General features: G+C 33.7%; 1 protein-coding gene across 1 annotated transcript in view; it reads right to left on the reverse strand.

Moving 5' to 3' along the window:
• The window catches only part of LOC149785920 (E3 ubiquitin-protein ligase rnf213-alpha-like), a 427,433-nt gene that overhangs the window by 292,297 nt on the left and 118,678 nt on the right, over positions 1–16,458 (reverse strand). The window contains exons 21-26 of the mRNA XM_089978087.1: positions 16,055–16,191; positions 10,317–10,391; positions 9,572–9,678; positions 8,047–8,188; positions 7,122–7,314; positions 2,454–2,691 (exon numbers count right to left, since the gene is read on the reverse strand). Coding sequence (XP_089834213.1) covers positions 2,454–2,691; positions 7,122–7,314; positions 8,047–8,188; positions 9,572–9,678; positions 10,317–10,391; positions 16,055–16,191 — 892 coding nt within the window. The remainder of the gene's footprint in view (positions 1–2,453; positions 2,692–7,121; positions 7,315–8,046; positions 8,189–9,571; positions 9,679–10,316; positions 10,392–16,054; positions 16,192–16,458) is intronic.

Consider the following 16,458-nt stretch of genomic DNA (forward strand, 5'->3'; position numbering starts at 1 on the left):
ATAGCTAGAGCTCAAGAAGGTTCTTCTTGAGCAGAATCCAGCATTACCAGTAACAAAGAGTTTTAATAGGCTGATAATCATATTAGATGATGGTGTTAAAAATGTTAAACAGAGTATGGCTTTTATTGAGGAAAATACAAAAGTCACTCAGGCAAAATATTTAGGTCACAGATACCAACTTTTGGTTTGGCTGAATTGTTCTTCCTGAGATGTATAAACAAACCAGTTTTCATGGTGTAAGCAAAACATGGTAAAAAGTTACAGAGTGTAATGAAAGGGTAGCTGAAAACACAAAAGTCATTAAAGCATGATAACTGGGTCACAATGATCAATTTTGCCAAATTTAAGTTAACCTCTATATTATGCATCCAAATAATGTTTTTCAAGAATATAGATAATATGGGCTCAGATACTGAAGGTGTAATAAACAGATAGCTGAAAATAAGCAGTCATTTAGGTGTAAAATCAAGGTTACAGTGACCAAGGTATGGTATAATCGAGTAACCTTCCTTGAGATTCATCTACATGCTACATTTTGTTAGTGCATGTGATACAGGATTCAAAAATATTCAGTGTGTAATGAATAAATAGCTAATAAGACTGTAGTTGATAAAGTTTACACATTCAGTACCAGTGACAATGCTTTCATATGTTATGGTTCCTCACACTGATATGCATTATCAATGCAATTTTCATCAGTACAGGTTTAATAGTCTAATATACTGAGGGCATAATGAAAAGATAGCTAAATACACATGTCTCTCGAGGATGAAAATCAAGTTCCATGGGGTGTGTTTAGTTAGTACCCTTGAGATGCATCCACATACCAAGTTTTAAGGGTTTAGGTGAAATTTTTGAGGGTTTAGGTGATACAGGATATGAAATATAGTAGGTGTAATCAATGGGCAGCTGAAAATATAAAAATTACTTAAGTGTGAAAATGGGATCACAATGACCTAATCTGATAAGATTGGGCTTCTTTTGTCAAAATGTACACACCAATTTTTGTGAATGCAGGCAAACAGGGCCTAAAATAGCAAACATGTAAAAAGTACAGATGAAAATACAAAAGTTACTCATGTAGGAAAATTGGGTCACACAGAACTAATTTTGTTTTGGTTGCATTTCTTTTTGTGGAGATGTATTCACATTAAAAAAATTTGTATGAGTACAAGTGAAGTATGGTCCAAATAATTCAAGGTGTAACAAAGAAACGAGAAAATACAAATGACACTCAAGCATGAAAAAACTGTGACAGTGACATACTTTAGGTATGGCTGAATTAATCTACTGGAAATGCATACACATACCATTTTTTAGACTGTAGGTGAAGTAGGGCCCAATTGAAGGAAGGAAGGAAGGAAGGAAGGAAGGAAGGAAGCAAGGAAGGAAGGAAGGAAGGAAGGATGGAAGGAACATACAAAGAAACACAAAAGCAAATGGTAAAAATGCTATCAAACTTCAATGATGTGGGAATAATAATGAAAATCTGTTACAATTTGTAATAGGTTGAACAATTAGGTTTCCACTAACAAACTACTTGCCAAAATTTGCCATATAAAAATTCTGAAATAGATTACTCAGAAGACAACACAAATGCCAAATTTAATTGACACAAATCACCAGCAGAAATTCTGTGACAGATTGTATATATTTTTACAATTACAAGCAACAACACAGAAATAAAAGAGGCAACAAATCATTTTACAATATCGAAAACTGAAAATGACCAACAATGCCTATACCCAGTTCAGACTAATTTTAATGGTTTTTTTAAAACGAAACTGTAGAAATTAGAGAGGCAAACATTTGGCAGCAATTACTTAACTGATGAAGATAATCAACTAAATTTAAAAGTTTTGTGACAAGATAATCGGTGCAATATGGGTGAATGTCAAAACTGTGTTCTAGTTGAAAAACAAAAAGAGTTGTACACATACTTTACACAAAGTAACAGAGTAAATTATATATATATATATATATATATATATATATATATATATATATATATATATAACAATAACCTTGACCTTCAAGGTACCCATTTAGAATGGAGTCTTCTGTTTGCTAATGAGAAAGGAAGCATACATACTAATTGTCAATTTTATTCAAATCTATCCACATGAGATTATAAAGCATATGGAAATTTTATTGTTAGTACCAGTGACTTCAAACTCCAAGCTATCGACACTCCAATACTTCGTTTTCTGACAAACAAAAAGAAAACCAAATTATTAAAATCAATGCACATAAGAACTTAAGCTGTTCTGCATAAGAACTTAAGTTGTTCTGTGAAATGCAAAATGGACACCTGTATTGGGCTTGCACCTTAGGTGCCTTCTTACTCACAAGAACAACCCCATCACATACTACCAAACCATTTCTATTAGTACAGTGTACAGCTACTGAGTGATATGGATCATATATAACATTTCCTAGAATTTATCTTGTACCTCATGAGATATATCCAAATGGAATATCCGTGGTGAACTGTATCGTCGTGGCTGCATGTGCTTCAGAAGAATTTGGGTGACCTTGGAGACATTGATCTCTCTATCCTGGAGTGGCACGGTCACATGGCATTTTCTGCCATGAGTTTGATTCTGTGAAGATAAATCTTCAACTCTTCTCTTCACATATAAGGACTTCCCCATGCCTGCCTTTGCAGACTTTACTATTCGTACACAGGATCTGTAACAAAAAAAAGGATGCATACATGAAAATAAAGTTTTTAATTAATTTGTGTTTATTTCTTCAAGAATACTTACCCAATCAAATTAAATTTAGGAAATAAACTTTGGTTAGAGTGTGCGCCTCAGATGCAGGAGGTCATGGGTTTAATCCCCTGCCAAGTCATACCAAAGACTTATAAAAGATGGTACTAACAGCTGCCTCGCTTGGCACTCAGCAATAAGAGGTTAGTGTTAGGACTTATCGGCCTGGGATCAGGATAATGTATCTGGGTCGGACATCATGCTACATGTCTGCAGCATGGTGCCCCAGTGCTAAACATAACAATAACCTGCCATGCTGCAGACACTGTAGCAATTTGACTGAAAAATTGTTACAGCAACATTAAAAACCCAAATCACGTTCACACTTGCTATCACCCAAATTCAGAAAAATGATGAAAACTTTGTCCCTCCATCTACTAATCATATAGCCAAAGGAAAGTATTATAAATTACCTCCCTTTAATCTCCTGATAACATTCACACTCGCATTGGATCCAAATGTTTATTGTAAAATCTTTGTTGACATAAAAAATACATAGTGTGTGGCTCTTGTTAAAATAATTCTCACAAGTCTCAGCATCAAAACTTTCACTGTTTTACATGTTTTCATTAACTGTCAATAACATAGGGATAAAATTTAATACATACATGTAGAGGACTTCTAGGAACACTAGGCACAATAAAGAACCATGCAAGTAGTATATCACATCATGTCTCTTTAAATGATTATTTTATTTTCCGTGTAAGTGCCTCGGGATCCCATGAGATAGAATTGATTACATGACAAGTCAGTGAATGGCCCAGGATAAGTGGGTCAGTACTTTGTCTATTTCCGAGTTTTAAATTTCCATGATTCAGTATTTTACAGCAGAACTTTAACACTACTTTGCACTTAGCATGGGGCAGAAACTTCCTCTACTGTTTTAAAGACTTTTTTCATTCATAAATATACTGCACTTTATTATTTCATCGGTTCTGAGTGTTGTATGCACAATGGCAGAATTGGGACAAAGAAATCCTGTCAATAAGTGTCAAGGACTGTTGCAAGAAATATTACAAAACAGAGCCAAGCAATGTTTAGCTGATAAGACCAAAGACTTCTCTGTCATGGTTGCAACAGAATGCAACGATTCCCAAGGGGACATGGACTGCTGTAAGAAATATTGCAAAACAGACCCAAACACTATTTAGCTGATGAAGCTGACGAACCAAACTGTGTTAGCTGATGAAACCAAAAGTGAGCCAAACTGCGTTTAGCTGAAAAGAAAAAACTGAGCCAAGCAGTGTTTAGCTGATAAGACCAAAGACTTCTCTCATGGTCGCAACAGAATGCAATGATTCCCAATGGGAAACAACCATTCAAAGTGATGGCCCTGTAGTGGCATCACAATCAAGGATAAAACCCAAATTGATGAAAAAATGGGCTACACCATTACCTACAATTGGTTTGTCAGTGACGGAATTCTCACAAGGGTCAGTGATAGAAAAAGTGACATATACACAACAATGGCATCACTCAAATGGAAAGCTAACTGAATGACAAGTGGCACATAAATCAAGTGATGTGGGACCATCATCTTGAATTACTGACAAATTAGTCAGTTATGGTAACAAGTCAAAAGCTTAAGTTGACAAACTTAGCAGAAAACCAATGGCTGCTATGCTGGGATTCAATGGACTGGCACAAAAACATGCATGGAGGAAAGTGATCTTTGTCCTACAGGAGGACAGTGAAGAAGATTTTGATAACTTCAAGAACGGCCTTCAAAACTTGGTAACATCACAACCAAATTTACCTTCAGAAACTGAAGGAAATTACATTCTGAAAGAGTTCTCCCAGTTTTATGAAGTAAACAAACATTGTGGGCAGCCCATCCAGGGCCCAAATATCTCACTATAATTTAAGGACTTAAAAAACAGTTAAGATCCCAAAACTGCCAAAATTTAGTTGTGCCTAAAGTAAATCCCAAGATTTGGGCAAAAATGAACAAACACATGAACCAAATGGATGCAAAGCTAAAAATATTTCAAGGAACTGTTGCTAAACCTTGTGCTCCCCTTCTCAGGCTCATGGATTATTTACTGCACAATAAGTTAGATGGCACACCTACAAAGGTAAAGAAACTGCTTGCAGATGCTGGTGATGTGCTGCAGATGCTTTCTTCTAGATTTTGTGCCAAGATACAGAAAAGGAAAGAACTCATCAGGCCTGATCTTCATCACAGTTACCAACGTCTTTATGTACCTCAAAATAAACTGCTGAGTAAGGAACCTACAAGGCTGGTATTTAAATACGTTTCCATGGTTTTGATATTTTCATCCTTCTTCTTATAACAGTGTTAGAAGAACAATACTAAATTGTCATACATGACTAGCACATATACATAAACTTTTACAAACTTGTAATATGCATTCAAGTTTGTATCATTACTCACATAGATCATGTAAAGGTCAGATATGGCAGTTGTAGTTCAACTTAATCCACTTGGGTAGCCATCTTGGATAATCTAAAATCTTTTGCTTTCAACAGATTTCCAAAATTCTCTTGAATGATAATGTGCACATTAAATTCCACTTAAACTAAGTTAATATTGCCATAAATCACAGTATTAATAATGGCAGTAGGTATCAGGTTATTTAACTCCAGTTAATTTCACCAAATTTCTTGAATGTTGAATGGAGCTAAATTAGATTTAGCCCTACAAACATTGGCAGCCAGCTTGTAAAAATAAATTGCATAAGAAGTATTTAGTAAAAACCCATGGTGATATGACCATTCATTTTGGAGGAGCAATAACAAGGCCTTCAAGATGGCAACTTGTTGGCCTAATAATGTCTGAGTGGCACCACTTTCATTTAGAATCAATTAAAAAACCAAAAAAGTCTTCTGATGAAAAACCCATGCTGATATGATTTTATATTCAGGAGAAGTACTGCACAATAAATGCAAAATTTTCAAAATGGCTGTTATTGTGGCCATATTGAATGTATGATCAGCACCATTTTCATTTAGAGCTAACTAAACAGAATAAGAAGTTTTGTGGTGACAAGACTATGTCAATATGACTTTGTGTTCACAAGGAGTAATGGTAGGAAGATCTGTAAAATAACTGCAGTGGCAGTCATATTGGATGTCAGATTGGAACAATTTTCATTTAAAAGCAACTAGACAGCATAAGGAGTTTTTAGTAAATTACTGATTTGGCAGCAATAACAAGATTTTCATGATGGCAACTTTGGTGGCCCTATTGGACATCTGACTGGCTCCAATTTTATTTAAAACCAACCAGACATAAGAAGTCTTCTGATGATATGACTTTTTATTCCAAAGTTTTATACAGTAACAATATTTTCAAAGTAGTTGTCATGGTGACCATATCTGATATCAGATCAGCATTATTTTCACAACTAGACAGCATAATAATTTTTGGGTTGTTGTGAAATGCCATATTGATCTTACCATCCACATTCTCAGGATGGTCACTGTGGCAGCCATACTGAATATTTGTGGAACACCGGTCTCGTTTAGGACCAACTAAACACGATAAGAAGTCTTATGTTGTTAACCCTCTGTCAATAAACTTTTCACCCATCAGAAGCGGAGATAGGATTTTCAAGATGACTGCTGTAGTGGCCATATTGGAAACCACATTTGGATTTAATTAGGTCCAACTAGACATCATGAGAAGTCTTAGTGACAACCCCATGTCGATACAACCATCCAACTAGGAGGAGAATTAATAATAAGACTTTTAAAATGGCTAAATGTCTAAACAGCACCTCTTTCATTAGGATGTGTGTATAAAATTTCATGACATAGTTTAAGAAGGAATAGCGTTAATAAACCTGTACTAATGGACACAGAATGGATAACATAGAATATATGACATAGAATGGATGACATAAAATGGATGAAGCAAAATGGTTAAGCTCTTCTTGTCTATGACCAGCAGAGCTAAATACCTGTCATTGTATACACTGAGAGAAGCTGTAATAGGTAGCTACCTGTCTTAAGCAACCATGTGGCTTATCATTATGGTCTCCAATTTATGAACTTAATTTTTTCACACCTGCAAGATTAAGGCAGACATTCAGAACCATTCTCCTATGTTAAACAGGCATTAAGTGACAACTGAAAAACCTTTATTTTGCCAAAAGCTTTTATGACAAACTTCTGTTGAAAAAATTATTCTTGAGTTAGCTTGTGCAGAAATCTATATATAACCATATAGTAGGTCAACTTAAATGGTCTTATTGACAAGTGGTCTTTGTTTATATGTATTGAAATGCATATAAACTCAAACAACTAAACATGTCCTGTTATGCAGATGGTCACTGTAGCAGATATGAATGTATTTTATTATATAGAACCTTCTGTTACTAATACCTGTCAGGATCAACTACTGCCGCTGGCTTAAATTTAGTCATCACAGGGATATCCACTTGCAGCTTTTTCTGCACGTAGGAGGCAATATTTTGACTCATTTGGGGTAAGAATCGTCTCCTGTACTTGTCCAGAGCTGTGACCATGCGTGATCGATACTCATTTTCTGAGCTACAAATCACAATCAGACAGTAGCCTAAATAAAATAAAAATTATTTTAATTAATATACCAGTATGAGTGAATGACTCATAATTCTGTGCAAAGCTGTGAAGGTTCAAAATTAGGAGGTAAAAAATTAGTCTGAAGGAACTAAAAATAAATTTCAACCGGCAAGTAAAGATAGAAATCTTCCCTCTCAGACTTCTGTTTCTAATATTAAATGCTCATTACAAGTTAGCCTGCCCCATTGGTGGCAAAGTCAAGGATAAAAAGGAAATATGAACTGCACAGAACTGAAATGGTTAATAATTCCATTAAAAGTTTTACATGGTGTGAATTACAATCAAGCTGTCTAGGAGACTGAAGCTAAAATCATGCATAACGTACTTCTGATTCCATCATTCTACTTTCTTACTTTACTGTTATTCATACTCAAATTCAGACTGTACAAGGATCATATGAAGTTAACCACAATATTACTATTTTAACATGTAATTTTTAAACAAATCTAAATTAAGTAAGCTGAATGTATATGCAGATAAATTTTAATTTGAAGTTAAATTCACATCAACTAGATTTAACTTTGGAATGCCTCCATTAATCATCATATGATGGCAATGACAGATGGATGGAAAGAATCTTCAAGAAAATCAGGGAGACAGATGAACAAAACAAACATAGGTTATCTCGCTTCAAAAATAGCAGTGAGAAAATATATAAAAAACTTGCTTAAAATATATTCAACAATAATATGTAATCTGGTGTTACCTTTGTTCTTAATTTGCTGCATATAATTCTGCAAGCATCTCTCGCCTCTGTCACTGACTTCAAAATCCAGCAGGTCAGCATTCACAAGGCAGTGGATTCTGCAACTCCTGTCACCAAGACTCCTACGCCAAAATACATCCAACTGCCAAGCAGGGACAATATAAAATAAACTTCATTTTCTTTTTAAAGCTTTAATTACATAAAGTTACATTATTACACATCTAACAGCCATAAATCATATTTTGCCATTAAAAGAGTTTGTAGCTGAATAGTATATTTAAAACAAACTTTTTGTAAATTATTGACCAAGTTGATGGTAGAACCTATCTCCTAAAAACCCTTTTTGCCAGAAATCCTGGTTCCTCAAGACAGGTAACAACACTGTTTAAACAATACTCTTGACCATAATGGTTTTACTGTATTATCAATAAAGTTTAAGGAAATGTAGTTTTCCTCATGACAAAGTAGTACAAAAGACTATTTTTCCGCATCTAAGATTATTGATACATTTTTAAGAGTAATAAGAGCACCTGTATTCCACTTAAATATAAAAAAAACAAAAAATGCCACTTTGCAACAAAATTACAACAAATGGGATCAGTAAACAGTTCTGTCTCAAAGTGCGCAAGCAAAAAGAGTAATCACCCTATTATTAGACTTTTTAAAAAACTAGTTTACATAACAAGTTTTGATCCTACACTTGAAAGACTTTATCTTTTTCAACTTTATCTTTTTTATGTAATTTTTGCAGAATGTTAAAATGTATAACTTATCTCTTTTATCTTATAAGCTTTCATCTTGTAAGACTACATGATTACATTATCTTCCTAAAAATATGTTTGAAATTTTCCATCTTTATATTTTAATAACTTTACTTTTAATGAGCACTATGTAACGATGATTTTGCTTATGTGATGTTAACAATCTTTATATATCTATGCATATTGTCAAATATTAATGGTGTTGAATATCAACCTTATCCTAAATATATTTTATGTAATTACTGCATTCATACAATTTAACCTATATCCATAAATTCTTCAGTTTAAAAAAAATGTTTTCTCTCATGACAAAAGTCCGAGTTAACAATGGCCAAGGAAATATGTAAAGCATTGATGGAAAATAAGACCTAGCCTAATGTATTACTACACTTAATCACAGTGCCATATTTGCTAACAATACCTCATGTCTTATTGTAAAGCTGATACGTCAAAATGAGAAGCCAAATTTAAGATCCAAAGCTTCAAATAATATGAGGTACAGTGGCTCAGTGGTTCACATTCAGGAATCACAACCCAAAGGATGCAGGCTTGGATCTTACCATCAGATCAGCATAGGTTAGCTACTATTGTGTGTCCCTGGGCAAGGCACTCTGCTAATGACTTGGCATTAATACCCTACTTGTGTTGCTGTGCTGCAAACACCAAATCAACAACAATATTGTAGAGGCAGAAAAAAATGCTTATAAATGACATAACCCGCATTGAATCACCATATGTAGATTTTACATTAAGACAGATCTCACCTGGTCAAGTGTAGTATGGGAATCACACATCAGAACTTCATCTGCCTGGGGAAGAGGTTGAGTCGAGTCCATCATGTACACAGAAAGCAAAGTCCGGAGGATGTCAGCTAGAATCAGAAATTTCATTACCCTTGTAACCTCATAAAGCAACGTGGTTCTAGGTGGAGCACATATGACAAGTTGATTTTTAACTCTGCACATAACAGACCTTACATACATTCTCATCTCCAAGAAAATATATAAATTAAACTATTTTCTATTTTTGTCTTTTGGTATGTCATGCTTAATACACAACTGATTCCATAAACCACATACATCAGGATTTTTATGACAAAACTGGTTCCACAAGCTGTGGCTTCACAAGCTTTAACCAGTAATATCTTGCCACTACCTGTACTACACATCTTCTAGCAATAACAAAGAGGTAACCATTGTTGAAACACAATGTCAACAATCTTTATTTGGCACATGTTTCTATGATAAACTTTCAAACATTCTGTGATAAAAATAACACCAACAAAAAAGAAGAAAAAAACAAATGAATCATACTGTCACCCTAAATGATGTCAGTTGTTCATGTATGTACATCAGAAATCTGAAGCTCTCATGGCTTACAAGTGTAACTAGTGTACATATCGTTCACTATGACATCCTATATCGACCAATTTTGCTGAATCAAACAATTTAAATTATCATGTGCTTATCTAATATTAAGATCTGTGTGTAAAACAAGGAACTACCTTACCTTTGGGACAGACTATGAGATTTGGGGATCCCTTAATAAGCCCTGGAGGGAATGGCCTCAGTATCTTCAAAGTGTCTGAAAATTTTTGAAAAACAAGATATTCACGTTCTTATCATCAATGCCTTTTCATTATCAAAACAGTAAAAAAGTTAACATTGAGTTTAGCCTAAATAACGAGTACAATTCATATAAATATAACCCCATCTATCATGCATCCCACTCCTACTTCCATGATGAAGATAATTCTATACTAAAAAAACAGCATAACTCCTCTAAAATAGCAATAGTTGAATAACTGATCAACATGCATATCTACTGAGAATGGCTACAAACTGTGCTGAATTTCAAAGCAACCAACTGAAAACTGAGAGTACAAGTAATTGCATTCACAAAATTATATTGCATCTAACTGTAAGTCATTTAATTAGTCAGTCCAGAAAGTTCGACAATGTGTAAATAAATTAAAAACTGGTGTAATATCCTGAAAATCTAATCAGGTCATAAGTTCATGACCATGATAAAGTGTGTAAAACTGAATGGCTCCAAGTCCAATATTTGTTTGCTATTACACTAAAGGTGTTTCACAAAAGACATGGATGGATGGGAGCAAAATACACCCACTTCCCCTATTAATAGTGGAGGGATAAAACTTACTGGAGTATGATGATTTGTTGAGCTGTACATCTTCAGAAGATGACAATAATATGCATTCAGTTTTACAATGATGCATTAACAAGAGACTCATGTGGGTCAGATATTACTAACTTGGCTTAAACATAACTTCACAGTTGACAATTTCAATGAGCAGGATTAAGTAGTATCCTATATAAACTAACTCCCAAATTTCCTGTAATTTTATTTTAACCTATTTAACTATATCCTGACAAAAGTTCTTCCGGAATATAATTATATAATATATAGTCTCATGTTCATCATCCCAGTTATCCAGATGTTGATGTTAATAAACCCAACAGATCCAAAATATGGTTTTAAGAGTGCTGCACTTTCTCTAATTTCTTCTGAAATTCTGTTCCAAAGCGGTGGCCTTGGATATTGAAAACATTTCATAAAGAGTACTTTATTTTGTTTTTGAATGGAAAGGGGCTTAGCTGAAATTATACTTTAAATTGGGAGTGTTGCCTAGTTTTCTAGCATGAAATAGTTCCTTGAGATATGATGGAGCTATATTCTTTGAACTGGTGTGTTAAGTTTAGCCTTTTTCAGAAATATTTGTTCACATACTTGTTTACATTTTGATATCCTTCACTACATTTGGAATGTTTTCAGCATTATTTAGGATGAGTCTGCAAGTTCTTCTTTGCAAGTGAGAGGATCTGAAAATGTTCTTGTCAGGAGTGTTTCCCCAAATTTTCTGATTTTGCACTCGTTTGTTGTGTAATAATCATTATCACTTTAATATTGTTTGTATTCACTTTCTTGATAATATCCTTACACCAGGAATCTACTTCAAGTACAGTTAAGAAGCACATCTTGGTCTGATTTTAGTTGTTTAAAATCTGATAGTATAATTGATGAAATACAGTTAAATATTTTTTGTGCAAATTGCCTATAAAAATTAGAAAGAGGTGTGGGCAAAGATGATCCCTGTTGTGCTCCACATTTAGCTGGTTCTCCTTCACAAAAAGTTGCCATTTTTTTGGACAGTGTTTTATTGTTGCTATATGGGATGTAAAGCAGTTAATTGTCACATTGATAAATGCTGACTTATTGATAAGAATATCATGATGATCAAAAGCTTTTCTAACATCAACCATCATGGACCAAACTAATTATCTTTGATCAAAATTAGTAATCCATCTATCATTGAGAGCAGGTGTGGTTTTCTCTGAATAGGGCTAGTTGGTTTTGGTGAATTCTGTGCAACAGTAATACCCCCACCCGTTCAACCTCTATCATGTCTGATTGGTGTGCTATTACATCAATAAAGAATAAGTCATTTGCATGATTACAGAACATGTACATCAAATGATAATGATAAACTCAGTTGGTATAGAAGACATAGTACTAATTATCTGGAAGAACTGTGAACCAGTCTAGAAATGGGTTAACATAAATAGTATATACAGGTTTAGTGGTCCATAACTGGTTGATAATGAAAAGTTAAATGGTAGTAAAAATATCTTTTAAGAGCTTATCCTATCTGTAATTAAGCAAATATATAGACAAATTCTACTGATGCAATTTTAGTATTTTTAGACTTGACTTAGGAGCATTCAGTAATGAAAGTAGCACCTGATTTATTAGGTGCAGAATAGACAATACGTTTCATAAACAAGTAGATCAAAACAATGCCACAGCTCATATGGTATTAACCAATGGAAGCTTGCACAAATGATACTGATTAACCAGTGGAAGCTTGCACAAAGGATACTTGTGACAGATAAATATAGGTCTTATCATGAGCACCCTGAAATTTTAAGGTACTAAACTTTGAATATGATGGTGTTCCCATATGATTACTATGGGAGTTGAATTAGTACCTACATCCTGTTATTATTTGTACCTTGTTTATGTATATGCTAAATGTGTAAACCTCTCTTTTAGCTCCTGAATCTAAAGTATCCTGTAGATAAACATTACTAGAGGGTCACACAAGGAGGCTACTTATGCTCTAGAATTTTTTACTGAAGCATGCGTGTAATCACTGTAATACAACATTCACATACACTTAATCAACTTCCACATTCAAAACATCCATCACAGTTGTCATATTTAATTAAGATCCCAAAGAAAACAATATTGGTATCACCCAGGAAAGTTCCCAAGACTCGTCCTGAAACGGAGAAGCCTGCATTATTACTGCATCTGCTGCAAGGGTGAAACATTTCAGTGTTTTGCCTCATGTACTTATTCCAAACAGTCTTGCTCAGAATCAAGATCACCTCAATAACAGTCACGAAACCTGAGGAACTTATTTTTAAATTTTCCAAGATCTTGAAGATAAAAGCCACTATTCCAATTTAATCAAAAATCAGATCAAATTATGGCATCCTCATTGGTAGTAATCTCTACCAATCAGATCAAATTATGGCATCCTCAGTGGTAATAATCTCTACCAATCAGATCAAATTATGGCATCCTCAGTGGCAATAATCTCTACCAATCAGATCAAATTATGGCATCCTCAGTGGTAATAATCTCTACCAATCAGATCAAATTATGGCATCCTCAGTGGTAATAATCTCTACCAATCAGATCAAATTATGGCATCCTCAGTGGTAATAATCTCTACCAATCAGATCAAATTATGGCATCCCAACCAATCAGAATTATTAACATCTGCATCTTATTTATTACTGAACTCAATAGATAAAATCTTCAGACAAATGAACAGTTCTGGTGAAATAAATACCACCTGCTTTTCTGAAATTTTGCATCATTTTCACAGTAGAATTTTTCAATGCAGGATGATATTTTATATTTTATATATGTTTATGTGTTCATAGATGCGTGTGCATATGTTCCAGGATTGATACTTTGATTTTTAAAATCACTTAATTATTTAATGTCAAGCCAAATTCTTCACATCATGTTGTATATACTGTATATATTGTACATAACAGATAGAAGGCCTCAAGGTAGATTAGTTCTGTAACTGAGTTACCTTCTCTAAATGAAGTCTTTATTATTATCATTATTATTATTATTATTATTATTATCTTGATGATATAAGCCAGTACATGTATTAAATGTCATATCAATATTAGATCTGAAATATGGATTCAGAGATATAACAAGTTCAGCCAATCAGATACAAGATCACCTCATTAGTACGCACAGATCTTGCTCATTATCAAATACTTCCAAGATTTTATTTAATGATATCCACATTTATGACAAGATTCATCTGCTTAGGAACCCCTGGCAACAACCAGGTTAGAAATGATAAACTGATAAATGAAATGACTAGGTTTTGTGCATTTTTGATACCCATGATGCTTTTTGTTTTTAAAATCATCAGGAGGGTACAACAAATGGGATAGTGTTTGAATACTATAGTTACAGTCACAAGATATGTGATGAACAGAGAGGTTGATGGATGGATGAACATAACGATTCCTATATACACCCTAAAGAGGCATGGATATAAACATTAACGGAACTAGGATGTGGACAGACAGACAGACACATGCAAACAAAAACTAAAGTGATCTATGATGATGTAGGTTAGACACAAGGAAGAGGCTTATGTTTAAGTAGGCAAGACAAAAGGAAGACCTTTTATGTTAAAGTGGGCATGACAAATTGAAGAGTTTTACATTTATGTAGGCAGGACATTTTCCTATTCTTTACAGGCTCATTTAAACTAAATTGACTAATTCAAGAATAAAAATAAAATAAAAATGAAATAAGATTCATATAAGTTTATGACTCTGAAAGTGGAAAATAAAATAAAATAGGAGAAAAATGTTGAACATAATGTGAACTTTAAAGTAATGGCAGTATTATAGCTTCATACGTGCCTAATAATCTCTACTCAATGTGCTATACAAGACAAAAATTACAACAATGCCAGTATTATAGCTTCATACGTGCCTAATAATCTCTACTCAATGTGCTATACAAGACAAAAATTACAACAATGCCAGTATTATAGCTTCATACGTGCCTAATAATCTCTACTCAATGTGCTATACAAGACAAAAATTACAACAATGCCAGTATTATAGCTTCATACGTGCCTAAATAATCCCTACTCAATGTGCTATGCAAGACAAAAATTACAACAATGCCAGTATTATAGCTTCATACGTGCCTAATAATCTCTACTCAATGTGCTATACAAGACAAAAATTATAACAATGCCAGTATTATAGCTTCATACGTGGCTAATAATCTCTACTCAATGTGCTATGCAAGACAAAAATTACAACAATGCCAGTATTATAGCTTCATACGTGCCTAAATAATCCCTACTCAATGTGCTATGCAAGACAAAAATTACAACAATGCCAGTATTATAGCTTCATACGTGGCTAATAATCTCTACTCAATGTGCTATGCAAGACAAAAATTACAACAATGCCAGTATTATAGCTTCATACGTGGCTAATAATCTCTACTCAATGTGCTATGCAAGACAAAAATTACAACAATGCCAGTATTATAGCTTCATACGTGGCTAATAATCTCTACTCAATGTGCTATGCAAGACAAAAATTAAGACACCCATCTCTAGCATTAAATACAAAGATTTTCTGCTGCAGATGCAGGAGACAGGTCAAAACATAAGGTTAAGCTAGTTCATTTCTAACACATAAAGTGGAAACTTGTAATGGGAAATTCTAAAGTTCCTAATCCAACATTTGATATCCACAGCGGCCGATAGAATGGCAATAAATCAAGAAGCATTTACACCAAGAAAAACATCTAATTTACAAATAAATTTTAAAAGCAATGAAATTTTTTGATTCATTTCAAATGCATTAAAAAATATTTATCACAAACATAATTTCATGAACACAAATATTCATATAATGATGTCACTGCATGATTCACACAAACATTTATACTGAACATTTACATAAATCTGAATTGCTAATTGGTGTTATAATACATTTCTTTAGCACATGCAATAATGGGACTCAAAGAAAATTACAATATGAAGCCCTACCCATGGTGTTTTCAAGCGCTGCAAACAAATAGGAAGTTTATATATTTCTCAGAGATTTTGAAAATTCAATATACAAAAGTAATACTGAAAAAATGCAGTGTACCTTTCTCTGCCAACCATTTTAGTATAAGTCCCAAATGCTCCACACAGAGATAGTCTTTCATACCAAAGGAAAGAGAACTGAGAAAATCCTTCCAAATGCGCTCAAGGGCATTGAGTAGAGGTTCTACATTCTCATTCCTGTTGAAAGAAAATGAAACAAGAATTCTATTCAAAGCTATTTCCCACATCTTGTCTAGGTAAACAAAAAAATCTAACATAGCAGTTTTGTATTGTGACTTATGTGAAGTTTAGTCAATTAAAATAGATACATTTATGAGATGTCTGACTGTTACTTTAGCAACATTTTCAGACAATAAGGATCAGACAAAAAAGAAAAAGGGGAACCACAGAGCTCCCTCACTATAACATTGTTCAAAGAAATGACAAAGGTGCAATAATAAGAAT

This window comes from Sinohyriopsis cumingii, chromosome 12 (assembly GCF_028554795.1).
Source record: "Sinohyriopsis cumingii isolate HCF-2022 chromosome 12, ASM2855479v2, whole genome shotgun sequence".
Classification (NCBI taxonomy): Eukaryota; Metazoa; Mollusca; class Bivalvia; order Unionida; family Unionidae; genus Sinohyriopsis; species Sinohyriopsis cumingii.